The 21,370-nt window shown below is 40.3% G+C and overlaps 1 protein-coding gene across 2 annotated transcripts in view; it reads left to right on the forward strand.

Annotated features, from left to right (window-relative positions):
* Window positions 1–208: 208 nt before the first annotated feature.
* SRFBP1 (serum response factor binding protein 1) overlaps window positions 209–21,370 on the forward strand; it is an 83,167-nt gene continuing 62,005 nt past the window's right edge. The window contains exon 1 of one of the 2 annotated variants that reach the window (XM_040580203.1): window positions 209–342. In XM_040580203.1, coding sequence (XP_040436137.1) covers window positions 313–342 — 30 coding nt within the window. In that variant the 5' untranslated portion in view covers window positions 209–312. Of the gene's footprint in view, window positions 343–716; window positions 851–21,370 lie in introns of those variants that run through there. The other variant, XM_040580202.1, reaches the window with a different exon arrangement.

The raw sequence follows: 21,370 nt of genomic DNA on the forward strand, positions 1-21,370 counted from the left end.
ACCCACCGGCCCCCACCGGCCGACGCGACCCATCGCAAGTCCACGGCGGCTGCGGGCCCGAGAAGAGGTGCGCACGCGCCACCCGGAAGTCGTGTGGCCGGGGCGGAGTCGGAGAACCGAGACCTGCGAGAGCCGGCCTAGAGAGGCTCTACCCATAGAGCTGCAGCCTGGAGCGGGCCTGCCGCCGCGCGCGCCGCGCATGCGCGCAGTTTCGCTTCGCGCTGCTTGCGGAGCGGCGTGGGGGCGCTCGGAGGGGGGAAGGGCCGCGCCGGGTCGGGCGACGGCGGAGCTCTGCGGGCAGGGACCGACGCCATGGCTCCCGTGCTGAACCTCAACAACGAGGTGAGCGCCCACGTCCTCTGGGGTGGCGGTCGGAGGGGGCTGGCGGGGCAGGCTCGGGCCGAGCGGGACCCGATGGGGCAGGTGGTGGCAGTGGCCGTTGGAGGGGGCCGGGACACCGGGAGGGGAGGGAGGTGGCGGAGCTGGGCGACGGCGGCCTGTCACCCTGCGAGCGGGCCGAGCCGGGCTGGCCTGGCCGCTGCCCTCCGTGGGGGCGGCGTGGCCGCCTGCAGCGCTGGGGAAGGCCCCGCGGGCCCGGCCGCGGCTGCCGCAGCGTGGCTGGGGCGGCCGCCGCCGTCCGTCTCGGAAGGGCTGCGCACCGTGCGGGCGCCCAGCGGGAGGGCTGCGCGGTGGAAATAGAGATCTGCCTTGCGAAGATAAGCTACCTTTCGGGGGATGCTACGCAGTTGTCCACATGTGTGCTTCGGCTCGACGTCCTGTCATTGAGTATATCTCGTCATTGTATCATGTCGTGTCTTACTGCGTTTGTGTCAGCTCTGAAGTTTTGCAGGTAATTCTCTCGGACCTACCAAAGTCTCAGCTGCCTGTCTTCTGAATGGCAAAGATACGATGTTGCCCTGTTTTTTTGGAGGTGGAGTTGCAGAGAATGAGAAATTAATGGGTTAGCGCTAACTTTTTCCTATTCTGTAAGAAGTCTGGTGTTTCCTATTTCTTTCAGAATTTTTTTCCTGCTTTGTAGCATGAATTAAATGAATTAAGTGTGTTTCACTTGTGTTGAGTTTTGGCTACACATTGGCAAATCATTGTGTGCAATTGACACAGCTAAACTGTCCTCTTTAAACTGCTGCTGCAACACCTAAAGAGTAGCTGACAGTTATGCTGACCTGAGTTGTATCAGTTTCTGCAGATTGCATTATACACTTCAAGGATTTTTAGATAATTCACAGTATTTGTCATCAGTAGAACAAAAATGGCCGATTATACAAGCACTCCGAGATTACAGTTGTATTTAAAGTTAAGTTTTATGTTGTAGGCATGTAGTGGCTCTGACAGAGGTTGGTTTGTAAGTCAAGAGTTTAGTGAGAGGTAGCCTGTTCATCAGAAAAAATGTAGTTTGATATTACATAAAATACAGATATTTACTTGGCACTTTATTACAAACTTTTGTTCCTAGCTGTTAACAAAGGTATGGTCAAGTGTGACTGATTTCACTTTGAAATATGCCAATGAATCACTAAAGAGAGCATTCATCACTGAAACAGAAATTTTTTTTGCTTGATCAAGTTCGGGTGGTGATTTGTAGCCTTTCACCACAAAGTTACTCTTATAACAAGGGATTAAGGCAGAAGCGTTATTTGACTGAGGAATGACCAAACAGTTCTTCAGAAAAAGACAGAATGCAAGGATTTCCTGTACAAAAGATTTAAAAATTTTGGTAAGGACACTGGGAGGGCCGTAGTTCAAACATCACCCTGTCCTAAGAGGAAACTGATAATAAAGTTTGTAGATTTTCTGGAGGTGGCAGCTTTCATCGGAGCTCTTACAAAAAACAGGCATTCTCTAACAACAGGTCCATCCAAGATGTAAGGTAGTATAGAGACTGAAATCCTGGATGCCATCACATCAAGAGGGACAGCCGGTCAGGCTGGCTAGGAGTAGAATGGAGACCTAGTGTGAACTGATTAACAAATTTTTCCTTTTCTACACATAACGCCTTTTCATAAGCATCAGAACTATATTAATTACTATGGTGACTAGTCATAAAATCTGAAATATATTCTTTACCAATACCTGGATATCTTCAGTGGATTTATTACTAAGATGTCCTTGTAGGAATGTGTTTCAACAGGAAAAAGTAGTTATATTCCTCAAACAAAGGTGAAATGGTGGAAATTGAGCATGAATAAAGTAACAATTTTAGAAGGGCTAGTGTTTTAAACAATCTTGGACTTTCATTGTGTATTCTTCCAATTTGTGGAGGGAGATTTGCTGTAATTACAAAGCAGCTTTATACAGTGCACCTTTGGCATTCCACAGTCAACCAATGCTACGGATCAAAAAAATTTCCCCCATTAGACTATATCAAATAGGCATGATGGTAGTTGTTGCAGAAAGAACTTTGTGACTCTTATATAGCTGATAAACTTGTTTGTCTTAGCTGGGTTTACAGTAGTTCTGTGTAAGACCTGTGTAAATTCAGCTGTGTTATGTTTACATATTTTGGGTTTTAATTCTGGCTAAGGCAGACTTCTGCTATTAATTAATATCATAAACGATATTGGTTAGCTAAATGATGGAGTCTCAAGAAATTTTGGGGTGGTAGGTTTCAAAAAATTTTTCCCAATTGCTATTTTGCTTACAGGTAGAACAAATAGTCATAAGACCAGTGTTTCTTAGTGTTGTGGTAGTTAAGTACCACCCAGCCACTTGCTTACTCTCCCCTCACCCAGAGGGATGGAGAGGAGAATCGGAAAGGAATGTAAAACTTGAGGGTTGAGATAAGAACAATTGAATAATTGAACTAGAATATAAATGAAAGCACAATAATAACAATGATGACAATAACAGTTATAATGCAGAGGGGAAGGGAAATAATAAAATCCAGAGGGAAAGGAAGAAAGGAACACGTGGTGCACAATGCAACGGCTCACCACCTGCCTACTGATTCCCAGCCAGTCCCTGAACGACCTGCTCGCCCCAGCCACTCCCCCAAGTATATGTACCAGGCATGACATCCCATGGTATGGAATATTTCTTTGGCTAGTTTGGGTTGGCTGACCTGGCTGTGTCCCCTCCCAATTTCTTGTGTTCCTCCAACCTTTTTGCTAACAAGGCCTGAGGAACTGAAAAGTCTCACATCATAGCTAAAACACAGCACCATACTAGCTTCTAAGAAGATAATTAACTCCATCCCAGCTGAAACCAGGACACTCGGTTACAAAAATTGGCACCTTTCTTAATGTTAATTATTGATGTCCTAGAACTACTTTGTTCTGCAGTGTCTATAGCATTCCTATAAGCTGTATTGTCATAGATAAAAGTTGCACAGCATCTGTTGTGTACAGGTAAGGTATAGTTGTTTAACTATATCTTACTTCTGAATGGGAAGTATAATTACTTACCACTTGAGTAGATAGCTTCAGTTCAGTGTCATTCAATGGCAGGAGTTGTTTGGGGTATTACTCTTCTGGTGAAAAAAAAAAAAAAACCAAACAAAACACTCCACACTCTAAATGGAAAGTTTTTTTAGTACAGTGTAAAAATCAAGCCTTTGCTTCCAATATTATAATGAAGCGTATACATGTTTTGAAATTAAAGGCCATTTAATTGAGTGATAATTTAACTATCACCAAAGAAACATCGAAGTTGAGTATTACTCTTAGTGCAAAAATTTAATCCTTCAAGGAAGTGAAACAAGTGAAGAACTGATGTGTGTCTCCCTCATGACAGTTTTTGAATTCATTGGCTAATTTCAGGGAATTTGGAAAGGAGTAGAGACCTCAGAAGTTGTCCTGTTTTGGTTTTTTAAGTATTATTTGGTTAAATAATAGTGCCTCCATGAAGCACCATGCTCCAACTGTTCTGATCTAATAGGGAGCAAAGAATGAAAATGTTTTACTGTTTAGGTGACTGTATGAATGGGATCTGAAGTTACTGTACAGTGGTCAGGATCTTGGGTGAAAATAAGAGGGAATTGCAATTGTGACGAGGTGGAATGATACAGAAAAATGTAAGAAATCAATCATAATTTTTCAGCTATCCACAGAATAATTTTGGACAATCTGTTAATCATTTATTTTATTTTTTTATGGAAAGTTATTTTTCTATCAGTGTAACAGCTTCAGAAACTTAAATTATTTCTGTGTTAACAAACAGGTATTGTGCCAAAAATGTATAAATACTCTTTTTCTCTAATTGCATATATACCTAGTTAATAACAGAAAAAAGCAACATCTTGGCGGAACCCACAGTTACCAGGGTCCAGTAATTTTAAAAAGCCATCTTCTTGCTGCTGGCAAATAATGTGGTATAGTTTCAGTGTGACTGCATGACTGAAAAATTAAAATTGAAAAGAGTTAAAAAAACCAAATGTTTTTATAATTCAGTCATAACATTTCTGTATGGGATTACTGAATTTTGATTTCTGTGCCCAAGGAAGAGCTGGGGGCAGGGGGAAAGTAAAGACTGCAGAAAGTTAGGACAGAGTGAGGACTGGAGTGTTTGAGAAAGAAGAGCAAAATGCAGTATTTCTTACCATTTTCTAACCATGTTCTTTTATACAGGGGAAAATATAACTTGTAGAATGAAAAAGTTCAGTTTTGCAATTCTGATATATCAACTGCATATGATCATGCTGTTGGAGGGTTTGTCTGTATTAAGCCTAACTGTATTCTCATCTTGTGTTTAATTTTATAAGCTTGCAGGCTGAAGGAATCTTTCTAAAACACTGTTGCTGTCTTGTGTGTGTGTTTCCTGTTCTAAGTTTTCTAAGAATATTCAGGTGTCTTGTCACATAATAGCTTTCAACATTAAACTTTTCTGGAAACATTTGCTAGATGGCAGCACATAATCATCCACAACCGTGGACAAGGGCAAGTTTCAAGGGAGATAGCTTCTGTAATGTGAAAAATTATCATTGTTGATCAGCAATATACAGTAGTATGAAACTGAAGCTTTTGAATGGGAACCAACCCAGATTTGTGTTTTTTCAGAACCTATGCATCTTAAATAATGTTGTTCTGTTTTTACAGTGATACTCTGGTACCAATACTGTATGATGACAACAAATACAGTTACTGCTCTGCCATCCTTTTTACTTTTTTTTTAAATTAAATTCTGCTTACAACTGCCTCAAGGAATGAAGCTGCAGAAAGCCCATGATGCTAGTGGAAGTGATGACTGTATGAATTGCTTTGAAAATAAGTGTTCTAATCTGCATCTACACAAGTGCCGTAGTGGTGAAGTTGAACATTAGTAAGGCATCACATTATGTAAAGCAACTTTAAATCTCCGAATTGAGAGGTTTTTCTGTCAGTGGGACCTACGAATTGAATTTGCCAAAGTTGTTTGGGTATGGAAACTTTGATATCAGGTGAATTTTTCTCTTTAAATCTGTATTTAATAATCAATTGCATGCATCCAAAATAATTTCTCTCTATAAAAACATTATGGACTTCTTGCTGAATTAGAAAAAGTTGAGCTTTATTTACAAAGCTATAGTTTTTAAGTAATAAGAGCTGATATCTACATAATGCTTGTCATCTGCAGTTGGTGGATTGTTCTTTTTTTCCGTAAAAGGTAGGCTCAGGATAAAAGTGTATCTTCAGTGTAATATGTGTGCACACACGTTTTTCAGTATGCTAAACAAAGTGCAGGTTTAAAAAATGTCATATAGGAAGCTTAGTAATGATGCTTAAAGGTGGTGGATTCCACTTGATAGTGTTTTGGATCCCAACAGCTTGTGTTGTGATACTCCGCATGACAATACTTGGCCCTTTTACTCTTTAGATTTAGGACTGACATCCTGATCTCTGACTTAATCTGGACAGCAGTTTAGGTGAAGACATATTCAGAAAGCAGTCTGGACATGTGCCTAAGGATTTAGACTAGTATACAGTGAAATCAAAGATGGATAGTGTGGCTGGTTATGAAAAAAATCAGAAAAAAAGACAGGGGAAATGGCCTTGTGAAAAAAGACTGACATACGGTCTGAAAGTCTGAAACTGCAGTCTGAGTTATATTTGTAATCCTGTGAAGCTTGCATGTGTTATCACAGTTGCAACCAGAAGTAAATGTATGTTTGGAGATGCTTATATAAAGACTGGATTGGCCTGGTGTAGCATGGATAGGCTAAATGTTTGTCAGTAGATGGGCGGACGCAGCTAAGATAACAAACATAAATGGAAAGGCAGTTACTGAAATTGCATTTGTACATGCCTTCAGTCACAAATTACTGAAAGGTGAAGCACATGCTTTTAAAACTGAATCACTTTTGGTGACCAAAGTTTCTGTATAGCAGTGAAAAAAACCATGGTCTGACTGGGGTATCGGGTGGAGTTATTAAAGAATGGAGAGGGGGCAATTTGAGAGGGTCATGCATTCCTGCTGAGACTGAGTTGACTTGTATAGCCAGGAACTGCTTTATGATTTTTGTAAGGTGCATTAAATGTGAAAAACCTGATTACTTACCCATGCTAGTCCTTAGTGCATTATCTATTTCTGTTACTGATACAGTAGGTCCAGCATGTCAATTTTAAATTGATCTGAAATGAAATTAACTTACAGTTTGGTGGTGTTTTTTTTTTTAATTGATTATTTTTGCCAAGAAACATTCCATGCAAAGTGAGTTTAAAATTTTTCCATGGTATTTATTTGCAGCTACTTAAGGTCTTCCTAATAATTCATTCATTATTGAATTTAATGAACAACAAAATTATTCAGCCTTCCACAGCATGCCAGGATCAATATTCAAGTATAGGCACTGGACTTGGCAGTGCTAGGTTAATGGTTGGACTTGATGGTCTTAAAGGCCTTTTCCAGCCTAAACAATTCTATGATTCTATGGTTGTGACTGCTGCATCACTCAGATATGGTATGCTTCTCTATGTTTTCATTCACTTTGCTGTTCAGTGTGTCTCAGGTACATGATGTGCCTCTGAAGGAGTGTGGTTCTCTGGCGGATTTCACAGGCAGCTGGGCTCACTGCTTCTGAAGCTGTGGCTTCTCAATCTCCTTGCTCCTCATCCATTCCAGCCACATGGTCCTACCTCCCTCTTCTGTGAGCAGAATAATTTTTTTGCTAGGGTAGTTTTCTGTAATGGATTTAAGGTAGCAGGGTCTTAACAGGGAGTTGTGAGCAGCAGGCAGATGGGATCAGGGAGGAATGGAAGGGGTTTGGAGGAGGGGTGAAGACAGACTGTCCCAATGCCACCATAGAGAGCTGTTCAGTTGGCTTGTGGGGCTGGTAGAACTGTGCTGTTCTTCATCTCACTTAAGTGTTTATCTTTAAGCAATGGCATTTCTGTGAAACAAGCATAACATCTGGGGAGGGTGTCCAACCAGCAAAACTTAAAATAGTCAGGATGATTATATGATGTGCAGTTGTGTTGTCTGGCAGGTTTATGTTACAGAAATTCTAATGGTCAAGACTAGAAGGGCAGGAGAACTAGATGGTTCAAAGAGGAAGTCAAAGGAGCTCTTGTATTTGTCTGATCTTAATGTTACGTAATGAGTTAATTGAAGAGTAGCTACAAATCAGCTTGAAAGAAGAATCTTACGATATCTCTGTTACACTTAAATAAGTTTATTTTTGGAAAATGTGACCAAGGGTATCTCAAGGGGGGGAAAAAACCAACCTGGTCTCTTGTCTGTTGCAATACACCTCTTAAAACTGGTTGCAGTCCTGTAACAAGTCAAGCAAAACATTAATTTTCAGGAGTTAGACTTCCCACAGTAATCAGAACCGTGAACACTTAGGCTTTCTTTCTTGGGATTTCTGTAAAATTGCTTTCCTCTATCATGAACAGGCTGATGTGAGCATTCAGTTTTTTAATGTATTATATCCAAATGGCTAGTGTTACCCAAGGTGTGTTCTGATATTTTTAAGTGCATTCCTGGACCTTCTTTACCAGAGATAAAAAAAGAATCCTAGGTGGAAACTTTCAAAGTAACGGTGACTGAGTGCTATAGGCCTTACAGTGTTTACAGCAATCTGAAGCGGGCAGCCAGCCCAGTGTGGTGATCCAGGCTCCACTGTGAAATAAAGTAGCTACCCATAAAGATCTGTTTCATGTGCTATCTCTTGGGCTGTGTGGGAATCTAGGAACTCCTATAGGGCAATTTAATATTCCTATGTGCAGACTTTATAGCTGGCTAAAGGGGAGGTGAGGCATGAGGTGAGCTATCTGACTAGTTATCTGGTGTTGGACTGAGCTGTGAGATGTCTTACTACTCAAAATTCAAAATACCATACTGTCTTTCAAGGCATGCTGATGAGGAAAATGCTTTTTTTTTGTTTGTTTGTTTAATGGCTTAGAAAACTTTCCAGTAGTTGAGAAAGCTGGATCCCTCAGTCTTAAGATGAGTTGAATCCTGTAATCACAATGACCAGCAGAGTGCACTAATCACAAATGCTGGTGAACGCTAACGCTGGGCTACTGTCCGGCAAAGAAGGGAGATTTTCTGGGATGAGGGGAGCCTCGTCATGTATTTCACCAGTGGGAGCATTTCCGTAGGAAAAGTCCTTGGCAGTGCTCCAAAGGCTGCTTATCCAACAATTAACATAAAATACATGAGCTCCCTCAAAGGAAATACTCGAACTCGGAACTCTTTACCCCTGAGGAAATTCTTCTTGCTGGTCTACAGATGAGTTCCCTTTTGCTGTTTTGTCTCTGGCTTATGAGCCTTGTTTGTTCCAGCACCTACCCAGCATGCGGGCCAAGCCACTCTGAAGTAGAAACATTTGTCCTAGACTCTCTCACATTGAAGTAGGTCTGTAGTTTTACGCTTTCAGTTCTGCTTAAGTGCCCCAACATCTAGACTGTTCCTCAGATGGTGGACACCAGTTCTAGTACTGTTCTGAGCTGTATGCCAGTACAGTTAAGCTATATCTGCTTTAGGTTCATCTGTGATCACGTCAACATTATTCTTAAGGTGAAGTGATTAGCACTTAGGTACTTCTGAAAAAGTACGGGTACCTAGGATGCTCTGTAGTCAGAACTGAAGCTGTAACAATTTCTGGCACTGCCAAGACCTGCATATCCCTGGCTTGCATGTGGGCTTAAATACTTCCTTGAAACTGGTCATGCAGTCTCTTACATGTCACTGAAATAAGTCTTGGAAAGGCATATAAACAAGTTATGAGAACCAAGAAAAAATAAATTTCTACACAATTCAAAACAGAATAGCTAATCTTTTCCATCAGTTTATTTCTCGGTATACTGGCAGATCAGTACTTTTTTCTGTAAATTGTAAGTCTGTGCACAGTTAGAAAGCTAACGAGACTTTCTCTTTAAGCTCTGGAATACTTGGCAGCAGTCATTTCAGCTCTATGGAAATGCATGTAAAAATTCTTGCATTACTTGCGTTACTAATAAGTAATTCTACATACAACAGTTTCTTGAAGGAGAAGAAAATTGGGCTAGATTGGGCTTGCATTCTGCTTAAAACAGTTGAAGTGTTAAATTACTGACATTCTTTTACAGACCATGTAAATGTCCTAAGGAAAAGGTCTTTTGAAAGCTTATGAAATTTCCAAACTTACACTCTGTGAGATAGAATTCTGAGGAATTGTGGCTTTTTTTTCCCCCTAGGAACTGTTCCAGCAGCTGTTTCTAAAGTTTCTAGAGTTGCCACATCATCAGTTGTACTAATATTAACAGCAAACTCTGATCTGCTGTTTGCACAGATTTTGTTTCAGCAAATTACTGAAGCAATTAAACATGGCAAACTATGCAGGTTTTTTTGCTTCTGGCAATATCGTATACAGCCGTTATCAAACTACTGTACTTCAGAACAGAAATGAAAACTTTTCCTTAGCTCAAGTGGTTTATATAAAGTGTGTGTGGTAGGCCACGTAGACTAGTAAGATGCTGTCATAAAACAAAACATCTGTGGTTCCTTGGTGTGGTAGTATACACTAATGAAAAAAACATGCAAACACAGTCATGGGAAACTTTATAACTTTTATTTTAAAGGAACTGTGAGATACTTGCAGTACACAGTATAGTCTTTTATCAGATGTAATTTATGAGTATATATGCCTGCATAAAATACAGTTTTTAAAAATGGTTCTATTACCGTAAATCTGCTTAATAGCTTACTGCTGTCATTGCAGACATCTTTCTGCAGCCTTTACATTGCTGGGTTGAAGCTTGCTGCTAAACAAACAGGGAGGCGAGGCTGAAATGGGTATAGAAGGGAAGGGGTGGTGGTGTATTTTTTTCCTAATAGAATTCGGGGTCTTGGGGGAGGGGGAAGGTCTTAAAAGGAGAACAGTAATCAACTGCAAATTCATTGTAAATTGCCAATTGGTGTGGCAATGTTAAAATTCTTTTCAATTTGTCTTATGCTATGAAGGTTGATAGTGAAGAGCAATTGAGGGAAAAGTTTTTTAGTGAGGGTTTTCAGCACAAAAGTGTCCAGCTTCTAAAATTCAGTGACTTTTTTGATTGCCCTTTGTCATATAAGAGTAGGGGATTTTAAATTCTTGTACTGATTTTCAAAGAAAAAAATATATTTCTGCTACAAAGATGGGTCACAATGGTACATGTTAATCCATATGGCATTTAATACCGAAGGAAATGTGTATCTGTGTGTATATATGTCAAAAATTAACCACCTAGAATGTAAATCAGTGGGATTTTTTTTTTTTTAGAATGCAAATATTGTGTTCATTTTTATTCTGGTGAATTTTCTGCTCTGTAATCATCTGACTTAGAATCATGCTTTTCTGTTTTGTAATTTTTATGTTGAGTAAACAGGTTGAATTCGGTCCAGCAGAGTATTTGTGTAACTGCTGTTTGAGAACTTCATTTAAACCACCGGTAAGCTTGATAATGAGATCTCCATGACACCAAAACTAAGCTAGGAGTTCAAATTTACGTTTTGAGTGAACTCTCTAGAGATCTGGTTGGATTCCTTCAGTTGTGTTGGAAACTAGTTTATTGTATGTTTGTAGACATGTTTAAATTCCTTTTTATCTGTGGTCAAGCAAACATTGGATATAAAGTGGCTCTCAGCAGTTGAGTTGCATAACTGTCAATTTAAGATACTACTGTATAGCAGCTTGGTAGATTCAGAAGCCAGATCTCAAGGTCTTTAAAATTGAGGTAACGTGAAAGAGTTCAATCTCAAAAATTCATTACACTGTCTAGCAGCAGAAATGAGTAATCCAGTAGGAAGCTCAGAGTGAAGAGTAAAATGTGAAGGACTTCTTGTTTCCCATTTTTAATGAGACAAATATTGGAACTGGGGCTTGTCTTTCTCCCAGAAGATACTGTGTGTTAAGGTAAGATTCCAGTGAATCTGGAAAAGCTCTTTGTTTGGAAGCTATTTTAGAAAAAGAGTGCCATCTTATGATTTGGCTTGCTCAGTTTCCAAATAACTAATGAGAGTAAGCCAGTTTTAAATAAGTATCTCCAAACGTGCTCTAAAATGGCCATAAAATTGTGTTTATTCCTTTGTTTTTTCTGTTCTCTATTTTCTTCTGCAGTTCGGGAGTTCTTAGCTTTTTTTGCTAGATTCTGACTTCGATAATTTCAATAGAGAATGGAAACTAGCCAGCAAAATAAAGTTGACAGTGGAAAACAGAACTTATTCCTCAGGGTATAACTCTTAGTACTTCTAAAATTAAAGATACTGAAATAACATTTATTTTGTCTTGAAAGAAAGTGTTCACAAAAAAGCCCACCCGTTGTAAAGAAAATAAATAATTTAAAGCTGATGGTGGAGCAGGGCAAACAGAAATTAGTTTTTTATATAAGCAGTGCATACCAGTATATCACTGGCATAGAGCTACCAGTGAATGCTGCATATGGATATCTGAATGTCTAAGTGGTTGGGGAAACATTTTCCATCGAATTTGTAGCCATTACGATGTGTCAGGTAAATGACAGTAACAGGCTGTCTTCAATATGTTCAGAATCAGTTTTACCTTTGGAGCCAGAATACTGAGGGAGCTGGAGGAAGTGCTCACAGCCAATTTCAATCAGCAGTCCTGGCTAACTGGGGATGTCCCAGTTGACTGGAGGTTAGCAAATGTGACATCCATCTACAAGAAGGGTAAGAAGAAGGACCTGTCAGTCTTGGTCCTGGGGTTATTGAGCAGATTCTGTCCACAGCCATCACACGGCATGTGCAGGACAACCAGGGGATCAGGCCCAGTCATCACAGGTTTATGACAGGCAGGTCCTGCCTGACTAACCTGCTGTTCTTCTGCGACAAGGTAGTACACTTTGTGGACAAAGGAAAGGCCGTGGATATCATTTACCTGGATTTTAGTAAAGTCTTTGACACAGTTTCCCACAGCATTCTCCAGGAGAAACTGGCTGCTTATGGCTTGGATGGATGTGCTCTTCACTGGGTAAAAAACTGACAGGATGGCCAAGCCCAGAGAGTGGTGGGGAATGGAGTCATATTCAATTGGCAGCTGGTCACAAGTGGTGTTCCCCAGGGCTCGGTGTTGGGCCCGGTTCTGTTTAGTATATCAATGATCTGGATGAGGGGATCGAGTGCACCCTCACTAAGTTTGGAGACAACACCGGATTGGTGGGGGTGTGTTGACCTGCCTGAGGGCAGGAGGCTCTGCAGAGGGACCTGGGCAGGCTGGAGCGATGGGCCCAGGCCAGTTGTATGAGGTTCAACAAGAACTGCTGAGTCCTGTACTTGGGTCACAACAACCCCACGCAGCGCTACAGGCTTAGGGAAGAGTGGCCCCTCATTACAAGAAAGACATTGCCCCACCAGAGAAGAGTAATGTAGCTGATGAAGGGTCTGGAGCACAAGTCTTATGAGGAGTGGCTGAGGGAACTGGGGTGGTTTGGTCTGGAGGACTCTCGGAAGGATCTTACTGCTTTATACAACTACCTGCAAGGAGGTTGTAGTGAGGTGGGTGTCGGTCCCTTATGCTAAATAGGAAATGATAGTATAAACGGCCTCAAGTTGTGACAGGAGAGGTTTCGATTGGATATTAGAAAACATTTCTTCACAGAAAGGGTTGTCAAGCATTGGAACAGGCTGCCCAGGGAAGTGAGTGAGTCACCGTCCCTGGAGGTATTGAAAAGACATGTAGACGTGGCACTTAGGGATGTGGTGGACTTGATAGTGTTAGGTTAACAGTTAGAATTGATGATCTTAAGGATCTTTTCCAACCTAAAGCATTCTGTGATTCCTCTTTGCTGTTTTATGAGAGCATGTTAGAAGAAGTCTGAGGTCATGTACAGGTATGCTAATGTAGGAAGGGATACAGTGAATAGAAACTGGTTCTATGAGGCTGGTAAGAACTGTTCTGAATAGCAACTGGTTCAAAGTAATGAAGCACCCAGAGGCAAAAATCACTGAGGGACTGCTGCAAAGGAAATGAGTAGCATAGGAGCAGGAGGGCATAACTGACACTTAGTTGCATGATAAAGTAGGAATTCTTTAAAATACAAAGCGAAAGGGCAGGTAAGGTGATTGCTTGCTCTTGGAGCTGTTCAGAAATTACAACTATGGAAGGAAGAGAGAGGGATAGCTGGTAATTCTTTAAATATTGCAACAGTCAAAAATGATAGGTAGGTAATGAGGTGTGTCGGACAAGAGGAAATAGAATGAGGAATTAGGAGGGCTTATAAGGGGGGAGATGTGTATTTGGTATGAAAAAAATGGAGACTGAAAAAAGTATCAAGCTTCAGAAGAATAAAGAAATCCCCCAACAGAACCAGCACTTGGTGTGGGAGAGGAGTTCTAAATGGCTGGACCACAAACATACCACACCTAAAATAGATGGTTGATATAAGAGACTTTTAACAAAGGGGATTTTGCAGGGACCTTTGAGTGCTGCTCTAAGTTGTTAGTAACTAATACTGGGATAGTTGCGTAACCTCTTATAGCTCTGGTGTCTTGTCAGCTGTCTGATGGAGAACTAATTGCTTGAAGGTATAGTTTTTAAACAAAAGAGTAGTGTCTGTAAGACCACCTGACAGGGATATTTTAAGCTCTTCGTTCCTTTTACTTTTCATACTTGTCCTTTTCCTCAGTTTCTATTTTATGTCATGAAGAAAATTCCATGAAGAGTGCAGTTTATTAGGTTATTTTTTCCCAAACGCTATCTTTTCCATGTGTATCTGTTTATGAAAAATTCTCATAATGAAATTGTTGGGTTTTTTTTAAACAGTTCTCAGGGAATATAGAACACTAACTGGTATAGCAAGGTAATTCTCCATTCCCACTAGAAAGAATTCTTCCTGTCCTTCCAAAAAAACTGAAAAGTAAGTTACATGCTAAGATACCTCACTTTTCTAAGATAGTTTTTTTGGGGTAGTGGGGGCCTCATCTGTAACTGCTCTGCAAGAGAAGGAGTTCCCACTAGTCACAGGATAAGTCATAAAGACATGATAGCAGAAATCACCTTAATGGAAGAGCAGGGTTTTTGTGGGAAGTAGGGTACTGTTTCAGAGTCTGGCAGGCCAGTAATATTCAAGCATGTTTGAAGCCAACAGAAACTCACCTCAGATTCTAGTTAGTTTAGTAGTCTGGGACACAGGGTTGAGTGAGTAAGTCAGAAAAATACGAGTACTCAAGATCTGAACAGGGGTGGTACTCACTGGGTATGTTGTGGGATGTATATTTTACATGCATGCTAGGTGACCTTGTACTAGGGGCAGTGTAGAGCACATGAAAACCCTTATGCTAGACTTTTAGTCCATTAGTAGAGGTCTGGTATCTGATGTTGTTAGTTAGCATTTGTTAAGTAAGGAAAAGACAGTTTTTGTAAGAAGGTATGCAAAAGTACCAAATATTTTGCAAATCTAGAACTGCATACACATCTTTTCTGTTCTTTCCCTGTTTTCTTGTCTTTTTTTTTTTGTTAATGGAGTATTTCTTCCTTTGAATACATGAATGTGAAATCCTTATTACATGTTTATTGTCACAGCATTTTTCCCCTATCCAGGCATAGGAAAAAACTGTTCATGATTTATTTTCTCCATGCCACACACCCACCCACCCCACCCCCCGCAACCTTCACTCACTAACTTTTATTTGATCATTTTATTGGACTAGACATAATTCTTTGCTTTCCTTATACTCCCTCATTCTATGACATACCTCTCTACTGTTCTCCTGATGGTTTTGTTAATGATATTGTGATGCTAGTTATAGACTTTTTATTTCCTCTTTAAACTTCAGAAGTGTCATATTTGAGGATCACACAAGAAAGTAGACACTCTTGGGAGTTAAAGATGAAAAAATTATCGTTAAAGTGTACTTGCACGACGGAAGTTCCTTCAGCTTGTGAGAAGAGTGTAGTACAGAGAGAGCTGCTTTTTCCTCCAAAATGAGTTAGTACTGGTGATACTCATGTGACGAAAATTAGCTTTAGCTGTTGCAAGATTTAACCTGGTGTGATTTGCTTCTATCCAAAAGTTAATTAATACTGTTTAATTTTAATAGTAGGAGTTGATAGTTGAGCCCTTGCTATTTTTTAATGGGAGTTTTCACATGCCTAATGAACCTCCCAGCCTTTTGGTTTCCTAATACTTAGTCCTCTTCGTACATGTATGGACAGGGATGAACTTTGTTGAGGAGGAGTTCAAATTCAAAACAAAAACTTTATTTTTTCTTATGATAGTAATAACAGGGTTTTTTTATTTTTTACAAACACAGGTTATACATATACTTTATAGACAATCTAAAAGTTGTGGTATTTAGTTCAGTTTTTATCCTTCAGATTTTTTAAGAAGTGATTTAATAAGTATTCCTTTACCTTGATCACTCCTCAGCTGATGCTGAGTTTTGTTTAATGATCTTGAAACCCTATTTCCTTTATGATTCCTTTATGCTGCCTGCATAATAACAACTATATAGTGACACTGAAATAGAAATTTTGAAGTGGGTGAGTCTTGGTATGAAATGAGTGGTTGTGTTGATGACAGATTCAAAAAAATAATGCATTTTCTGGTTGTATTACAATATGGATATTTGGCAAATGTGCTGCTGTAATGTTGCACAGGCTTCCCATTCTTCCCCTGACTACTTGGCATGTGAGACTAGTGTAAGCTGAAGGTAACTATAAAAATGTCTCTTTTTACATGAAGTATCTTGCACAGAAGAACCTGTCCGTCTCCTGTCCAGTTCAGCAAGCTGTCAGTGTTCTAATTTCCCTTGAAGCTTCAATCACCATGTTAAAAACACAGTCCAAAGAATGTGGTAAGAATAATACATACTGTATATTCAGGTTGCGGAACGTGGCATCTTGGGGCTTTGAGTCCAGTATTTCTTAAAACATCATACTGATATCCTCAGCTGTTCCTTTGTCTCTACAGGTTTTTTAGTGTATTACCTTTGGAGTTTCTTTTTTTGAGAAACTTTGAGAAAAATCAGTAACTGTAGTTATGGCACATGTTTCCCACCTGTTTGGCTGATCAGGAGATGTGACTTGTGTTTTCTGGCTGATTCAGAGCCAGACGTGCTGGTGAATGAGTACATGTATAGTAATTGGCAGCCAAAATGGGAAAGATTTGAATTCTGCCTGTGTATTTCTTCCATGCTAGGCATACTAATTTTAGTCCTTATCTCCTACTTGGCTACCGGTTTTCACAAGACACGTAGGAGCTCTGGCCTCTGCTGTTTTGTCAAACTTGGTTTCTGTTTAGTAAGCCTGAAAGTTACTGGGGAGGGGTAATGACAGGCAAACAATGTGCTGACAAACTTAATTTCCTCAGAAACCAGGTTAACAAATTTAATTCCAGAACACACACAGTTTTAATGTTCCAGTCTTTCAGGACAGCTGAGAAAAGTTGTTATGTGTTTGCTCTCAGGACTTCTGAGGTTTTTCTTTGGTGATGTAGGAGGATAATACCTCCATCTCTTCACAAAAATGATCACTATTTAAAGTCAATTGGAAATGCTGAGCAGTAAACAAATGTTGAAAATCTGTGTTTTGAAAAAAGTTGAGAAAGTGGGATTTCTAGGATGTCATGGACACAGTAAGTTTTAAATGTAGGATAGTATATGTTTTCCTTCATTTTTTTAAGCATGTAAATGAAGTAGTTTATCATAATGTCAGTGTTGCATAAGTTACACAAATTGATGTAATACTTAAAGAACTTGAAGTCCAAGTAAGCAACTAAAAAGCAAAATTATACATATAAAAAAAAAAAGTCAGCTTGGCTGACAGTCTTCAGAAGTTCTGTCTTAAGCTTTCAGTCATCTCAGGTGCTGATTCTCTGCTTGCCTTTAAAGCCCATCATAAGCTGTGCCACCTTTCTGATGCAAATAATTGCTTTCAGTGGATGTTGTCCAAAGCACTTCCAAAAGAAATGAATGCATAAATAACATGAGATCAGTTCTACTAGTGCAAAAAGGAGGGGCAGCATGCATTCTTGTAGGGCTAATTGGCATGCAGCTGCCACTGTCCCTATTTCCCCACTCCCATCCCATACCCCATTAGTACTCTAGTGCAGCAGGCTGATCTTAACAGGTGTAGCTGAGCAGTGTTGTTGTGGCTCAAAAATGGATCTTGGTGTTTTACTTAATGACAAAGCACACTTACACGCTAATCTGAGTGAGACAGTTTGACAGTTGACTTGGCTGTGTGGCCATAGGATACTGGAGGCCTGTTGATGAGGAATGAATGATCCACAAATGCTGAAGTCCTGGATTTCCTTGAAAGTGAACTGTAGCATGCAAAGAACAACTGGTTGGCCAGAGCAGTGGTATGAGGATGCTTGAAAAGCACATTTAATCAAGTGCAATTTACTAGCCCATTATTTTGAACCTCATGAGGTTCAACAAGACCAACTGCAAGGTCCTGCACCTGGAGTAACTTGGATATTAGAGATACTTGGAGTAACCCCCAGTATCAAAACAGGCTGGGTATTAAGGGATTCAGAGCTGCCCTGCAGAGGAGGACTTTGGGGTACTGGTAGATGAAAAGCTGCCCATGAGCTGGCAATGTGCACTCACAGCCCAGAAAGCCAAGTGTATCCTGGGCTTCATCAGCAGAAGTGTGGCCAGCAGGTCAAGGGAGGTGATTCTCCCCCTCTACTTCTGTCTTGTGAGACTCCACCTGGAGTACTGCATCCACCTCTGCAGCTGTCAGTACAGGAAGGACATGGACCTGTAGGAATGGGCATAGAGGAGGGCCACAAAAAAGATCAAAGGACTGGAATACCACCTCTGCCGTGAGGAAAGGCTGAGAGGGTTGGAGTTCTTCAGCCTGGGGAAGAGAAGGCTCTGGGGAGACCTTATTGCCGCTTTTGAATTCTTCAAGGGGTCTTGTAAGAAAGATGGGGACAGACTTTTTAATAGAGCCTGTAGTGATAGGACTAGGGGTAATGGTTTTAAACTGAAAGAGGGTAGATTTAGACTAGGTATAAGGAAGAAATTTTTTGCAATGAAACACTGGAACAGGTTGCCCAGAGAGGTAGTAGACACTCCATCTCTGGAAAAATGCAAGGTCAAGTCAGAAGGGGCTATGAGCAACCTGATCTAGTTAAGTGTCCCTGTTCATTAAAGAGCAGGTTGTGCTAGGTGACCTCTAAAGATCCCTTCCAACCCAAACAATTCTATGAATATTCAACAGTCCAGTGCTGTGTGGAAGTGAATGTAAATGAGGAAAGGTAGAGAAGAATATAAGGGAAACAGCACTGTGTTTACATTTTGCTAAAGTTTATTCACTCTCTTACCATACCCTTCTTGTAAACACTTCTACGATGCACTTTTTCAAGTGCCTGGCATCCTGTGACTGAGACAATCAAACTGATATAGAGTAAGGGAAAACTATCTGATGAACTGGTTTGACCTTTCAGCTGAGCTGCCAACTGGTTGTTCTGCTGCTGCTTTTCTTGCAAGATGGAGTGATACCTGTTCAAATGCTTTAGTTTTACACTCTGTTGCAGAGGAGTTAGTGCTTAATAGACCTCTTGCTGGCTTCCATAGCAAGGAGCCTTACATCTCTTAGTTTTGTCAGACAAACCAGTCCCTTGATGTTGTGGGCCTTTGACAGATGGACTGAATTCAAGTTCCATTGAAAATGCTTGCTGAGCTGGTAGCAAGCAGTCAGAAGAGAGACTTCCAGCTCCTTGCTGGTGGTTAGGCTACTACTGTGTTTCATGAATTGTGGTAAGTGAAAGGGTGGTGAGTGCTGAATAGCGTTACTTGAGCTCGTTTTTAGGTAAGAGGAGGTTAGTCTTTGAAAATTATACATTAACCTCAGTCATATTTTTAAAATACCCTCTGAAGAGAGGTATAAGTTTGTAAACCTCTTCTGTTGTTTTTTTTTTTAACCGCAGTTTCTACAGAAAAGCTCCTATCTTACTTAAAAGTGGAAGAAGAGGAAGCAGCAAATGGCAGTGCATCTAAAAGAAAAAAAAAAGTAACAGTCACACCGCACCCCTGAACTAGTACTGGAAACACTGTTGTTGCCTTTATGGTTTTGTTATGTAAAAGGGGTCATACCCAGTTCTGCCACAATTTTCTTTTTATGATAGCAGTTCAAATCTATGGGTCTGGATGTTTCAGATCTGTGTAATTCATCCAAGAAAATGGCACAGGTTGTTTGTGAGTCAGTATAGTCAAGGTGTGGTGGTGTGCTTCATATTATGCAGCTAATGTAGAGATTCATAATGTTGCCATGGGAGCATTGCTGTCTTTTCAATCTACTTTTAAAAAGTTCACAATTTGAAGAGAGAAAGGGGGAAAAAAACCTCACCACCCTCATTATTTAATCATGTGTGTTCATACTGATAATTCTTAGGTCACTACTGTAGCTTCTGCTATTACTGTCTTCCTGTAAAATCAAAGCATAAGGGGGTGTGAAATTCACATGTGGCTTCTAGCTAGAGCTCTGGTCTAATTAAAAAATCCTAGACAGAAATCCATTGATTTGATCTTGGCTGTGTTGACTGCCTTGATAACATCCCTCTGCAACATTCCATGGAAGTATTTTTAGCAGAGTGCTAGCTGAGAGTTTTCAAACTCATGTCCAGCTGATCAACTAAATCCAATCAGATCAATTAGAAACTGCCTTCAGGGAGTTCTCTGTTTCTGAAGACTTGCAAAAATTTTTATTTCCGTGTGGTGACCTGTGTGCTGATTCATGTAATACAGCATCATTGTGCTAGTTTATCACAGTTATTTCTTATCTGGACATTTATAACTACTGCTGTTTTATTTAGAGTTTAGAAATGTGTCTAGCCAGCTCATGATCCTGGTTTGGACTTGAGACATGAATGCTTTCTGAAGTACTACATAGAGCCTGACTCCATACAGTGAGGCACCGACTTTGAAGCAGTAAATCCATTAAATTTTGGTCTTTGGCAGTGAGCAAGTAATTCTAGACTAGCCTTACTCTCTCTTGACTATCTGAGATACTTGGAATTGCTTTTCAAAACTTTTAGATGAAAATGATCTTTGCTAGCAGTCCCAGTACTCTATTGTGGTTTCCACTTGGAGAAATTATGCTACAAATGACAACTGTTCTCCACGCAGGATTAAATACGGTGCTATATTGAAAAAAGAAACTCTTATTTCAGTGTTTCAGTTGAGAAAGTACAAAGAAAGTAGCATGGGCAGACAGTGGAAGAAGGGTTTGACAGTAACTTACAAAGAGTGTGTGCATTGCTTTTGCTGTGAGAAGGGTGGAAGTGTGCCCAAGTGGGGCAGTGTGCTTTTTCCCATTCATCTTTAGCACCCCCGCTTGGGAACCTGACCGTGTCAGTGAGTGTCCAGAAGCCTGAGAGGCTGCAGGTGTTTTGCTTTGTGGGTGCCTCCAGCTAGTAGCGGTGTTTCTGCCTGCTTTGGGCAGAAGAATGCAATATTTTAATCCAGGAAAAAGTTGCCTTATGTTTCATGAACTTTATCTATATTTTGTTAGATGTATCGTGTTATAATTCATTCCACTTGGTTGAAATCTGATTGCATGTAGCTGAAGATAGCGAAAGCAAGATTAACACTACATTGGTATGGCCACAGACACTAGCTGAAAAACCTGTGTGTTCCTTAGCACTCTCTGTGTTGGGATTTGTTCCTTATATTAAATACAGGAGTAGCTCATTTTTCATAGTCTGGTGGTTGTAATCCATTTCTCTGTCTCCTTCTGTGCATTCTCACTTTGTTCTTTTGCCTTGGAATTAGCTAGCATTCATGTGACCATCAGACAGAACAATTCAGGAAACTGATTTGACTGAAAACTCACCTTGTTTTGGGTTTTTTCTAAGGTTAGGCCGTAGGGAGTTTTTCTTGTTTGTGGATATATTTGTATAAAACTGTCCTGGAATTGAACAACTGAACCCTGATATTCCACATAGGTGCATTTACATTGTTCTTGCTGCCTTTACCTCCTACTTATATATGGTTTTATAATGCAAAT

This window comes from Falco naumanni, chromosome Z (genome assembly GCF_017639655.2).
Source record: "Falco naumanni isolate bFalNau1 chromosome Z, bFalNau1.pat, whole genome shotgun sequence".
NCBI lineage: Eukaryota > Metazoa > Chordata > Aves > Falconiformes > Falconidae > Falco > Falco naumanni.